This window comes from Oncorhynchus mykiss, chromosome 24 (assembly GCF_057628025.1).
Source record: "Oncorhynchus mykiss isolate SJ-2025 chromosome 24, ASM5762802v1, whole genome shotgun sequence".
Taxonomy (NCBI): Eukaryota; Metazoa; Chordata; class Actinopteri; order Salmoniformes; family Salmonidae; genus Oncorhynchus; species Oncorhynchus mykiss.
The window spans coordinates 1,380,192-1,394,317 of NC_143045.1; the positions used below are offsets into that span (position 1 = coordinate 1,380,192).

At 40.8% G+C, this 14,126-nt stretch overlaps 1 protein-coding gene across 1 annotated transcript; it reads right to left on the reverse strand.

Annotated features, from left to right (window-relative positions):
- Positions 1-544: 544 nt before the first annotated feature.
- Positions 545-2,561, reverse strand: LOC110503522 (uncharacterized). Its single transcript, XM_021581877.3, has 3 exons — positions 2,009-2,561; positions 1,582-1,840; positions 545-1,466 (listed from the first exon to the last, which is right to left on the reverse strand). Exons 1-3 carry the CDS (start codon positions 2,559-2,561, stop codon positions 1,352-1,354), a joined length of 927 nt encoding a protein of 308 aa, XP_021437552.3. The 3' UTR covers positions 545-1,351.
- Positions 2,562-14,126: the final 11,565 nt, after the last annotated feature.

Consider the following 14,126-nt stretch of genomic DNA (forward strand, 5'->3'; position numbering starts at 1 on the left):
TTGAAAATACTTTCGAATACTTCAATTAGAAGTAGCTGATTTGGCAAAAAAAAATGCAATACTATAAGGGTGGCTACTTTGAAGAATCTAAAATATATTTTGATTTGTTTAACACTTTTTTGGTTACTACATGATTCCATATGTGTAATTTCATAGTTTGATGTCTTCACTATTATTATACCGTGTAGAAAATAGTAAAAATAAAGAAAACCTTTGAATGAGTAGGTGTGTCCAAACTTTTGACTCGTACTGTATATATGAGTGATAGACATACTAAGGTTGTCCATTTACATACATATAATTTGTATTTCCTGATAAGGTATTTGACAGTCCTGTGCCAATATTATATTGTCTATGAAGTTTTAATGCGTTAAAAAATAAATGTAGCCTCCTATTATTATTTTTTTAAACGGTTGAAGACTATTTTTAAGCATAAAATATTAAAACACCCAAGCAATAAGATATAATTTTATATTATGAAAAAGTCAATCGTGTGTGTAAATATTATATCTAGAAAAAGAATGAACAAACCTTAACATTTATAATAAGACTGTAATATTTAATAAAGACAACATATTTAAAGTTAGACAAAATAATGAAGTACTTATTGACTATTTACAAATTATATACTGTATGATATAGGCCTACTTTTCCTTTCAGCAGAACCAAAGCAGATAAAATAACTTGCGCTGGGAATTAATTTACTTCATTTACTGTACATGACTACCAAGGTAAAGAAGGGACCATATTAATTTTGAGAGAATAAAATAAAATCTGTAATAAGGAACACCCTGGTTCTAATGAATTAGTGTTCTCTCTGTCTTGACCCAATGCAAAATATTGATATTCCAATTTTTTTTTCTCAAAGCCACCCTACATTACATAGTTAAGAAAGACAAGTGATGACCCTGAAATTCACCAAGAGGCTGCATGCCCAGTGCTCTGGAAAAAAAGAGACTATACTGTCACTAAAACGATCGTCACCTGCAGCGTTCTCAAGGTTCCGATTGACACGATGGGCTGCAGGCCCGGACATCTGATCCGTGGAGGGAGTGTTGTGATGGTGTTGCAACAGAGGGAGGGCTGGCGGCTCATCACTGACGACCGGGCGTTTGATCACCTCGGCCGTATGGAAACAACACCTGTAACCGGAGTCTCCGTGTGTGGAGTTCTGGTCAGGTGCGATAAAATCAATCTTCTGGCTGACCTAAAAAACCATGTAGCTGACACTCTGCCCTAGATACTGTTTGTGTGACAGGCCCATTTATGTAGACCTAACTCCCTGCTCTTCACATATTTATGGGCTATAGATTAAATATTGTCCCGCCACCTGTCGCCATCCATCTTCACTTTACGAATCCGTCTCCGCAATCGCATCCAGATCTGTCAGATGGTTGGCCAGAACTGGTCGGTTGGTGTAGATGTTATCCACGGGCAGAAGAAATGTGACCGTCTTTACTTTGGTCCTGCAAAATAAGAGGGAATTAATAGCAACCTAAGCGATATTCTACATTTAGTTTTAAATTTGGTTATCTAAAAGTTCTGGTGAGGTTGGATGAGAAGGCCCACTGGACCACTCACCTGTTTTTGTGCACATATTCTTGGAGAAATAACCTGTTGGTTAACTTCTTTGCAGTGGTGCTGAACTCGTCTCGTGTGGAATTCCCGAAGACGGATGGGGCCCTTCCGTGGACTTCCTCGTGAAGTCGACCCCAACTTGAGTTACTTCCTTTCGCAACATCTCTATTCTTCGACACCCTATCTTCGCTCTCACTCTTCCTGATCACACTTGGCATGTTGGAGGCGATTGAGTATCTCCGGACAGTCATTACAATGTTCTCTGTGAAACCAATAAACCAAATTGATCAGATTATTTTGTTCAAACTAGGCCTAGCTTTAAATAGCCCAATTTCAAACAATGTTGATATATTACAATTGTTTGCTTTACCTTGCTGCTAAAAACGAAAAAATGCCGTTACAACTTAATAGCTTAATAGTGCGACTTTACCCTTGTATTGCCGCTCGAGTGCGGGCGCGGACGCATTTCGTCTCAGGTTCATGTGGGATGGGTTGTCGTCAGCCCCGGTCCTGGGCTGTCCTGCCGGTGAATACGGATTCGGTTCCCCTTGGTCAGTCCCAATCGTCGGCTGACCGATTTCCCCCCTTAGCACACTGTTCTCGGTCTCGAGCTTCTTGATTTCGTTGCGCATCTCCATGATCACCTGTGCGAGGCTCCGGCTGCTCTCCATGGTGCTGGAATTCCGCTGCCAGAACCACGGCTTCCCATACAACCGAGACTCGTGCAAGAGGAGCTCGCTTTGCTGCGGTTTTAACATGCTGCCTGTACTAGCTCTCTGCCAGTCTCTGTCGGAGTCTCTCAATCTCAATCTAGATCTTGTGCAAAGACGATTATGTCGCCTTTCACCACTTATACAGCCGAAAGGGCTCGGGTGATCAGCCATCAGCAATGTTTTATTAATTGGCGCGGGGTGTCGTGTTTCAGGAAAAGCATGCTGCGGAATGAACAATGGACAAGGAGGTGAAATCCTTGGTCCGAACATTTCAGCAAAGCAGGTAAACTATAATAACCTGTTGTCTTGAATTAAAGGTAGGCTAGACCATTGTGTGAATCTGATCATGAGGCAGATTACAATTGTACCCTGGGGCAAATTATGTGTATCTCCTTCCCACCACCCACAACACCTATAATATTCATTACTAATAGTCAACAAATATCAACTATTAATATAGGGTGAAAAAACAACCTGCAGACACATTATAGTTGCTCTCTTTTATTTAATGAAACGCCTCAATAAAAAGGTGTCATAAATGGACGAGAAGGTTCTATTAGGCTACTATAGGTTTTGATGGGTTTAGGTCGGATGACATCAGGTTCATTTATCTGTTACCAGAGAGACTGCAGCCACCAGAACCAAACGAAACATTACACGTTTACACATTGCAGCACGTGCACAGCAAAGTAGACACATGCTCATGTGATATCGCTCACAACAGGTTGGTTGTCACAGATTGGTTGGGTCCCATTGTGATAATAAATATGGAACAAAAAATACATGGTTATCACTCACGTTCATTAATAGTTTAAAAAGTCGCCTCCCGACCTTTTTAGGCTACTCAAGTATTTCATATCTACTGCTTCTGATATTGCTATGTAGCCCAGACTGTTGTCTCTTCCCTAATTATATATGACGTGAATCTTCGTTTTTTTAATACTCTTTTATATATTCTTATGCGTTGACTCCCTATTCGCCAGGATCTAATTAACTATCTGCTACATGACTTCAAGAAGGCATAAGGCCGAAAGTATGCTCAAGTTTATTTTTTATCAGCACCTTGCACTTTCCGTTTTTGTATTCTTATGAGCATTGATTAAGTTAATTATATTATTTTTGCATTTCGGCCTCCTTTGGTCTAATTGATTTATTTAAATTGACTGATTTCTTTATACTAACTGTAACTCAGTAAAATAGTTGAATGTTGCGTTTATATTTTTTGTTCAGTATATAGGCTATTTTCTCATCCAACGTGAGAAAGGTGCACGGATCTTTAATTGCATTGTCCCAGCCATTAACATATGGGAGACAGTAGCTGTGTGCGTAGGTAAAATCACAGGTGAGCCCGAAAAAAAGCCATATTACAACCTATTTGGTGTGATAATTGCGTTGTTTGCTCTATAACCTGTTAATTCATATGCCTTGCGACCGTGATATATGGGCCTAAAGGCCGAGACGATAAGAATTCTACTAGCTACATATTGATATCCCATCCTCTCAGGCCAGGGGCACTAAAATGTATGAATTAATGGCTGGATCAGAATCGCCTTTATAATCATTGATCAGTATGGAGAATTTAAGTAAAACCAAATATCTATCTTCATCCATGGGTAATTTAGAAAAGGGCCAACTTTAGGTAGCTAGCTAGCCACCGGAGGACAACAACAACACAAGGAGACACAACAATTTAAGTTGTTTCTGTCAATGATGTATGCTAGTGGTCTCAATGCTTTTTGATAGGAGTGACGCTGGCTTCCCTTGACAATTTTTGGAGGTTTGCAAGGACCTTGACACTTTTTGAATTCGCTCAGTTTAGCTCAATGCTGATTGGCATTTTTTTCTCAAGGGAGGCCAAATTCTCGTTGGCTTCCCTTGCATTCCATTCAATTCTACTGGCGGCAACTCGTTTGGACCAGACAGCATCAGATTGACGGCCTACATGTAGAGACAGCGTTGTTTCGCTCGCTGGAATGCTTTCTCTGGTGAGATACATTCAGCCTCTTGTCAATTTAAGGAAAATTCTTTTTTTTTTCTTGGTACATTTTTTTGGGGAAGCCTGGCTTCCCTTGGCATTCATGAATACACGCCACTTGTAAAGGATTGTTTTTTGTTGTAGGCAACAATTTTCCTTGAAACAGACCGACAGGTCAATATGGGGGGTTTCTAATCTTACTACCACTATGGTATCAGATATTCTAGAATGTTGGCAACATCATGGACACAAGCTGAAGCTGCCTCCACGTTATTTTAACTTAGGCTATTGGACTTGCAACCAACAATTCATATTGAATTAATTTGAGTTGATAACAAATCAAATAATCAAACCGATTCCCAGTGGGATGATGACACACAAACGCTCCAAAGCAATTTTTGTGCAATCCAAAGTAAAATGGTAGGATAGCGCAGTAAACGCATCATCTATTTAATAAAAAAATTCAGCATAACCATTTAATTTAAAACATACATTTCATTTGTTTTTCAGCCATGCAGCTCAAATATTGGAGGAAGGAAGAAAAGGTAGGATAGCCTAAACAATGCTGAGTTGAATTACAATGCTGTAATGAGCTAGGCTATTACATGTAGGTTTATGCCTATAAGATAGGGTGCCTTTAGAAACTATTCAGACCCCTTGACTTCTTCCACATTTTGTTGTGTTACAGACAGAATTGAACATTTATTAAATTGAGATTTTGTGTCACTGGCCTACACACAATACCCAATGATGTCAAAGTGGATTTATGTTTTTAGAAATGTTTACAAATTATTTTAAAAATGAAAAGCTGAAATGTCATAAGTTAATAAGTATTCAACCCCTTTCTTGTGTGAAATAACAGTGTTTAACATGATTTTTGATTGACTACTTCATCTCTGTACCACACACATACAATGATCTGCAATGACCCTTAGTCGAGAGGTGAATTTCAAAAACAGATTCAAACAGATTCAACCACAAAGAACAGTAAAACATTTAAAAATCAGACTTTGAATATCCCTTTGAGCATAGTGAAGTTATTAATTACACTTTGGATGGTGTATCAATACAAGTTGTTATATTTTTTGTTGTGCTTTATGGTATTTGCCTCGTGACTCCTGCGTGCTTTGTTGATTATGAACTTGCTTGTTAGCCCAACCTTGGGACAGACTATGTTTTCTTCCCCACACTAGGGACTCTGACTCTCTATTGGTTAAATGGACTCTTGGCCTCCCATCCTATTCTAACCACCTCTCGCCGGCTGTGTATTCATGTTACCTGATGAAATTGCTGTACAATATGATCTTGTTGCCATCTGATGCACATTCAAATGTCATAAAAAATCAACACTGCAGATTTCTCCCTGTCCTCTCCTGTGCCCTGATTGTATTACTGCTGATGATATCTGGAAATGTGCATGTACACCCTGGCCCATCTACTGTTGCTAGCCTCAATTCTGACTTGTGCTCTGATATCTGTTTCACTGATTTCTGCTCTCATAAAAGCCTGGGTTTTCTGCACGTTAACACTAGAAGCTTAATACCTAAAATAGATCATTTGGAAGTGTGGGTTCACAGCTCCAATCCAGATGTGTTGGTCATTACTGAGACGTGGTTAAGAAAGACTGTTTTGAACACTGATCTTAACCTTTCTGGTTATAACCTTTTTCAGCAAGACATATCTCCGAAAGTTGGTGGAGTGGCAATCTCCACCAAGGAACACCTTCAGTGCTCAGTTGTCTCCACCAAGTCTGTCTCCAAACAATTTGATTTGCTGGTTTTAAGCATTAAACATTCTTTGTTGACCGTTGCTGGGTGTAATCGTCCACCATCAGCACCGGCCTGAGACGGAGACCTAACGAAAAGATCAGCAGTTAAGGCTGCTCTCGAGCGGCTAGATGTTCTTTACCATTCGACCATCAGATTTGCCACCATGCTCCTTATAGGACACATTACTGCACTCTATACTCTTCTGTAAACTGGTCATCTCTGTATACCCGTTTCAAGAGACACTGGTTGATGCTTATTCATAAAACCCTCTTAGACCCCACTCCCCCCTATCTGAGATACCAACTGCAGCCCTCATCCTCCACATACAACATCGGTTTTGCCAGTCACATTCTGTGGTATTGTGTGTAGATGGGTGAGAAAATAAATATTTGAGCAATTTTAAAATCCGACTGTAAAACAACAAAATGAGGAATAAATCAAGGGTTATGACTATTTTCTGAAGGCACCGTAATCAGATGATAAAACTGGATACCAATTTCCTGGTTAAAACAGCTTTAAGAAATGTGATTGGAATTTGCACAACTGTGTCACGTTCTGACCTTAGTTCCTTTGTTTTGTCTTTGTTTTAGTATGGTCAGGGCGTGAGTTGGGGTGGGCAGTCTGTTTGTTTTTCTATGTTGTATATCCTGGTATGATTCTCAATCAGAGGCAGGTGTCGTTAGTTGTCTCTGATTGAGAATGGAAGGAGAGAGGAAAGCTGAGCATGAGCACTTGATAAGAAAAATTCAGGAGTTGGAGATAAGCGTGAAGTGGGAGCAGAATAAATCTGTGGACGTACAGAAAGCTCATAGGGAACTTCTGTCCTGAATTAGACAGGTCTAAAAAGGAGAGGACAGATTTGAAATTTAATAAACATTGTCAAGGCAATTTTAGTTATTGTTGATTATTTAATTTCTTGAGGCCCTTTCCTTCTACTTCTTCTACCTCTAGTAGCCTTTAAGTGTGCTCTGCCATTGAGACAGGTGCCACTGGTCACAACAGTAAGTGCAACTAATAACAACCAACCTAAAGCAAAAACACATATAATGTATTTGCATATATAAAGCCTCAATTATAAATAGCACTCACTTTGGATTAGGGACTGCAAAAATACTTTACTAACAATTAGTATATATATGGTTTATTAATCAGAGAACACACAGTCTATAAATGCCTTATAAATGGTTTATTACGGACCCTTAAAATAAAGTGTTATCCATCCTAGTTGTGAATGAATAAAAACATACAGTACCAGTCAAAAGTTTGGACACACCTACTCATTCAAGGCTTTTTCTTTATGTTTACTATTTTCTACATTGCAGAATAATAGTGAAGACATCAAAACTATGAAATAACACATATGGTATCATGTAGTAACCAAATCAAAATATATTTATATTTGAGATTCTTCAAAGTACTCACCCTTTGCCTTGATGACAGCTTTGCACACTCTTGGCATTCACTTTTTTGGTTACTACATGATACCATATGTGTTATTTAATAGTTTTGATGTCTCACTTTTATTCTGCAATGTAGAAAATGGCAAACATAAAGAAAAACCCTTGACTGAGTAGGTGTGTCCAAACTTTTGACTGGTACTGTGTATTAGACAGAGAAGAAAATCACAGAATAAATCCCTTAAAGATGACCATTGGCTATTATAATATCTCATAACAGCCTAACTACATATTTCAAATTAGTGCTGGTCAAGTGTTTCCCCCTGCCCACTTAGCTAAGTGTTTAAATATTAGGCTAGATATAATGTAATAGAAGAAAACATAGATAGAAGGATAGAGAGGGACTGCCAGTTCCTTAAAGTTTTGGCTGTTTTCTTCTATTGAATTCAACATGCAACCTTCTGTGTTTGTCAAAGAACGATGCCGGGACTAGTTTATGTGGATGCGGATAGATTTCCAGTGTTGTGCTTCGTTTCACACACGGTTTTCGTATTTTTCTGTCAAGAAGTGACAGGCTTTTCAGCGAATGAAATAAGCGGGAGATAGGCAGGACTTCACAGCCTTCAATGCATTGGCTATGCAATGTAATCCGACACCAGAGTCACTTGTTACTCCAGCTCATATACCCACACACTGGGCTATAGCTACTGAGATATAGAAGCTAATAAACATTGATGAAACAATTCAAATAGACAAAGAGTCCCCAAATTGACCTTTATTGTAATACATGATGACTTGTGTTTAGTGAAAAGCACTGTATACATATCAAGTAGATGGCTACATTGTTACAAAAGCCATTATAAACTGGGTGGGTCAAGCCATAATGCTGATTGGCTGACAACCGTGGTATGTCAGACCATATACCACGGGTCTTACAAAACATTTATTTTTACTGCTCAAATTATGTTGGTAACCTGTTTATGATAGCAATAAGGCACCTCAGGGGGTTGTGATATATGGCCAATATACCACGGCTAAGGGCTGTGTCCAGGCACTCTGCGTTACGTCGTACTTAAGAACAGCCCTTAGCCGTGGTATATTGGCCATGTACCCCACCTCTTCGGGCCTTATTGCTTAAATCTAATGAGCTGTTAGGCCATATTGCATGTAGCCTAGTGTCTAAATTATCCCCCTTACCTAATTGCAATATACAGCCAAAATATTAGGCCTAACTGGCCTAATATGTCAGTGTGCGTGAGTGTGTCCTACTCTGTTTTCTTCCTTCCCAGACTGCACCGCAGCAGCTGATCTGTAATTTCTCAGAGACACAGACACAGCACTCGGACCAGTAGTACCAGAACTTTTCACAAATAAGTTGATTCATTTCACACATTTAGCAGTGTCGGCCTCAAGAGCCTTTATTTTGTTCTCTAACTGTTTCGGCATCACCTTTCTGTTTGATGATGCGCGTTTGACTTTGAATACGCAACCTCAGCTAATCAGAAAACAAGGCAGGCCTATCTTGGTATCCAAATGCTGGACATACAATGTGGTAAAAGCAGAACAAACGCAACATATTGACACAGAAATGTGTATGTGTGTGTGTGTGTACATAAAAAACAAACATAGATGTAGGCCTATTTCTGTTATTGTTGCATACATTGACTGCAGAGCCCTATGTGCCCAAGTCAAAAGTGGTGCACTGTAAAGGGAATAGGGTACCATTGGGATACAATCCTGATCTTGTTTCTTTGCCCAATTTTCCCTTTTCATAACACCAGTAATTAACCCTGCCCCAGGTTTTGCTGTCGTGATGACGGATGGCCAAGCCATCACCATTTGTCACTACAAATGATTTACTGTAAACAAACTTTACCACGAAAAAGAGGCAAAAGCATAGCTCGAGTGCCAGTATTTTTATGCTATGCAAACTCCTTTGGCTTGACAACGTTTGTCACACCCTGGTCAAAGTATTTTGTGTTTATCTTTATTTATTTGGTCAGGCCAGGGTGTGGCATGGGTTTTTGTATGTGGTGTGTATGTATGGGGATTGTAGCTAGTGGGGTGTTCTAGCTAAGTCTATGGCTGTCTGAAGTGGTTCTCAATCAGAGGCAGGTGTTTATCGTTGTCTCTGATTGGGAACCATATTTAGGCAGCCATATTCTTTGAGTTTGTCGTGGGTGATTGTCCTTAGTGTCATTGTTCTTTGTTAGGTTACACAAGTATAGGCTGTTTCGGTTTTCGTTAAGTTTATTGTTTTGGTAGTGTTTGTGTTTAGTGTGTTACTTCATTAAACATGGATTGCAATAGACACGCCGCATTTTGGTCTGACTCTCCTTCTCATCAAGAAAACCGTTACAACGTTTGATAAACTACACTGAGTGAAAATATAAAAGCAACATATAAAGTGTTGGTCCCATGTTTCATGAGCTGAAATAAAAGATCCCAGAAATGTTCCATATGTACAAAAATCTTATTTTTCTCAAATGTTATGCACAATTTTTTTTATGTCCCTGATAGTGAGCATTTCTCCTTTGCCATTATAATCCATCCACCTGACAGGTGTGGTATATCAAGAAGCTGATTAAACAGCATGATCATTACACAGGTGCACCTTAAGTTGGGAACAATAAAAGGCCACTAAAATGTGCAGTACTGTCACAACACAATGCCACAGATATCTCAAGATGAGGGAGCGTGCAATTGGCATGCTGACTGCAGGAATGTCCACCAGAGCTGTTGCCAGGTAATCAAATCATATCAAATTTATTTATAAAGCCCTTCTTACTGATATCAACTGAGATCTCAAAGTTGTTAAGGATTTCTTCCTCTTCCTCTGAAGAGGAGGTATAGCAGGGATCGGACCAAAATGCAGCGTAGTTATTATTAAACATCTTTAATAAAGATGATGACAAACAATACAAAACAATAAACATAAAAAACCTAAACAGCCTTATCTGGTGCAAACAAACACAGAGACAGGAACAATCACCCACGAAACACTCAACGAATATGGCTGCCTAAATATGGTTCCCAATCAGAGACAACGATAAACACCTGCCTCTGATTGAGAACCACTCTAGGCAACCATAGACTTACCTAGACAACTCTACTACACCACAATCCCATAACCTACAAAAACCCCAAGACAAAACACACCACATAAATAACCCATGTCACACCCTGGCCTGACCAAAATAATAAAGAAAACACAAAATACTTAGACCAGGGCGTGACAAAAGTGCTGTACAGAAAACCAGACTAAAACCCCAAACAGCAAGCAATGCATGTTTGGGATGCTCTGGATTGATGTGTACAACAGCATGTTCCAGTTCCCACCAATATCCAGCAACTTCGCACAGCTATTGAAGAGGAGTGGGATAACATGCCACAATCAGCCTGATCGACTCTATGCGAAGATGTGTCATGCTGCATTAGGCTAAATGGTGGTCACACCAGATGCTGAATGGTTTTCTGATCCACGGCCCTAACTTTATTTTAAAGGTACAGTAGCTGTGACCAACAGATACATATCTGTATTCCCAGTCATGTGAAATCCATAGATAAGGGCCTAATGAATTCATTTCTGTAACATATACACTGGGAGTCAGAAAGCAAGTGCAGGTGGTGAGTTTAATAATAAACGGAACATCGACCAATACAACAAACCTGAGTGGCATATAGAAATGAAACACATAAACTATACTGACTGGGGAAAGACCCTAAGGGGAGTGCCAGATATAGGGAAGGTAATAAGTGAGGTAATGGAGTCCAGGTGTGTCTGATGTGCAGGTGCATGTAATGATTGATGCCAGGTGTGCATAATGATGGATAGTATACCGGCAACGTTGAACGCCAGAGGGGAGGAGCGGGAGTAGACATGACAATTTAAATGAACTGATTTCCTTATATTGTCATATCCTGACCATAGAAAGCCTGTATTTTCTATGGTAGAGTAGGTCAGGGCGTGACTAGGGGTTTTAGTCTAGTTTACGTGGGGTCCTAGGTTTGTTTTTCTATGATGGTGTTTGTGTATGATTCCCAATTAGAGGCAGCTGGTAATCGTTGTCTCTAATTGGGGATCATACATTTTTGCATTTTTCCACCAGTGGGTTATGGGAAATTGTTTATGTTTAGTTGCCTGTCAGCACTGCATTGTCGTCACGTTTCGTTTGTTGTTTTGTTTTTTCTAAGTTTCACTGTCTAATAAATATGTGGAACTCTACGTACCTTGGTCCGTTTCTACGAACGAACGTGACATATATGAACTGTAACTCAGTTAAATCCTTGTTGCATGTGGTGTTAATATTTTTGTTCATTATAAGTTTGGCTAGACAATGACAGCAATGGAGTAGACAAGACCACAGCCAGATCTGGGACCAGTCTAGTAAAAGAGTTGTTCATCACTTGTGTGGCAATTGCAAAGGTTGGATATTGAGTGAATATAAATGGTAGCTCGCTGCCCTGTTCCAAGATGGCGTAGCAGTGCAGAAGCTGTTTGTCTTTCTCCTGAGTAAATTTTGTATTTTTCATCTTTTTTTTGTAAATATTTCAATATTTTTAATCTCTTTTTCCATTTTTAAAATTAAATATACCTTCCGGTAACCCACCTCACCCAATGTGATACGGAACCTCCATCAGAAGCTAGCCATCAGTAGCTAACCAGCTAATTAGCTGCTAGCTATTTAGTCATTGTTAGCCACTGCTAGCAGCCTTTACCTTTAGCATAGACACCAGACACTTTTAGCCTGGATAATACTTGCCAGCCTGCCAGTCTGCATATTGGACTGTTTTTCTCCACTACAACACCGGATTCCTGCCGTAAGCCCTGGACCATTACTCCAGATCTTCGCAGCTAGCTAGCTGCCACCGAGTGGCCCAGCCTCAAAGCTAGCCTTGAGCCAGGCCCATCTCCCGGCCTGCTCAGTGGACCCTATGATCACTCGGCTACACAGCTGATGCCTCCTGGATTCTTCACTAACACGACTAGAATCCACTACACCACCGGTTTCCTGCCGTAGGCTCTGGACGTTTGCATCGGATCATCGCTGCTAGCTAGCTGCTACCGAGTGGCTATAGTGGCAAACGCCCTTGTCCCGAAGCTAGCACCAGTTAGCCGCAAGCCAGGCGCATCTCCCGGCTAGCAAACAAAATTACTCCAGCTACAATACCTCTTTTGCCACTGGCCTGGGCGCTTTATCGACACGGAGCCGCGCCGTTCCATCACGACTGGTCTGCCAACGTAATTCCATCCGTTGTGCCCTCAACCGGCCTTTGCCGGACGTCGGAGCAAACATTTCTACTAGCCCCGGCAGGCTAACTTTTTTTTTTAACGCAGCGTCTCCCGCTTGCTAGTGTAGTAACGACTACCTAACGGCTTCCTTGTTTCATCTATTGCTGTTCACTGGACCCTATGTTCACTTGGCTACATAGCTGATGCCTGCTGGATTGTTCATTTACCACGGTACTCCATTTAGTTTATTTTGTTTATCTCTCGCCCCCAGTCTCGAACTCAGGCCCTTTGTGTAGTTAACTGACCCTCTCTGCCCAGTCAACACCATTTTACCTGTTGTTGTTGTCTTAGCTAGCTCTCCCAATCAACACCTGTGATTGCTTTATGCCTCGCTTTGTCTCTCTCTAATGTCAATATGCCTTGTATACTGTTGTTTAGGATAGTTATCATTGTTTTAGTTCACTGCGGAGCCCTTAGTCCCAATCAACATACCTCAGATACCTCTTTTGTCCCACCTCCCACACATGCGGTGACCTCACCCAGCATAACTAGTACGTCCAGAGATGCAATCTCTGTTATCGTCACTCAATGCCTAGGTTTACCGCCACTGTACCCGCACCCTACCATACCCGTCTGTCTGTACATTATGCCCTGAATATATCCTACCACCCCCAGAAATCTGCTACTCTGTCCCCAACGGACTAGACAACCAGTTTTGATAGCCTTTAGCCGTACCCTTATTCTATTCCTCCTCTGTTCCTCGGGTGATGTGGAGGTTAACCCAGGCCCTGCGTGTCCCCAGGCGCTCTCATTGGTTGACTTCTGTAAAAGCCTTGGTTTCATGCATGTTAACATCAGAAGCCTCCTCCCTAAGTTTGTTTTACACACTGCTTTAGCACACTCCATCAACTTTGATGTCCCAGGCCCTGGGACACGGCAAGTGTCTGAATCCTGGCTTAGGAAGGCCATCATAAATTCTGAAATTTCCATCCCCAACTACAACATTTTCCGTCAAGATAGAACTGCCAAAGGTGGGAGGAGTTGCAATCTACTGCAGAGATAGCCTGCAAAGTTCTGTCAAACTTTCCAGGTCTATGCCCAACAGTTCGAGCTTCTAATTTAAAAAATGTATCTCTCCAGAAATAAGTCTCTCACTGTTGCTGCCTCTTTATAGACCCCCTTCAGCTCCCAGCTGTGCCCTGGAAACCATATGTGAATTGATTTTCCCCCATGCTTAAGACCCCAGAAGTCCTACAATCTAAGCTAGATGCCCTCAATCTCACACAATTTATCAAGGAACCAACCAGGTAGAACCCTAAATCCGTAAACATGGGCACCCTCATAGATATTATCCTGACCAACTTGCCCTCCAAATACACCTCTGCTGTTTTCAATCAGGATCTCAGCGATCACTGCCTCATTGCCTGCGTCCGCTATGGGTCCGGGGTCAAACGACCACCC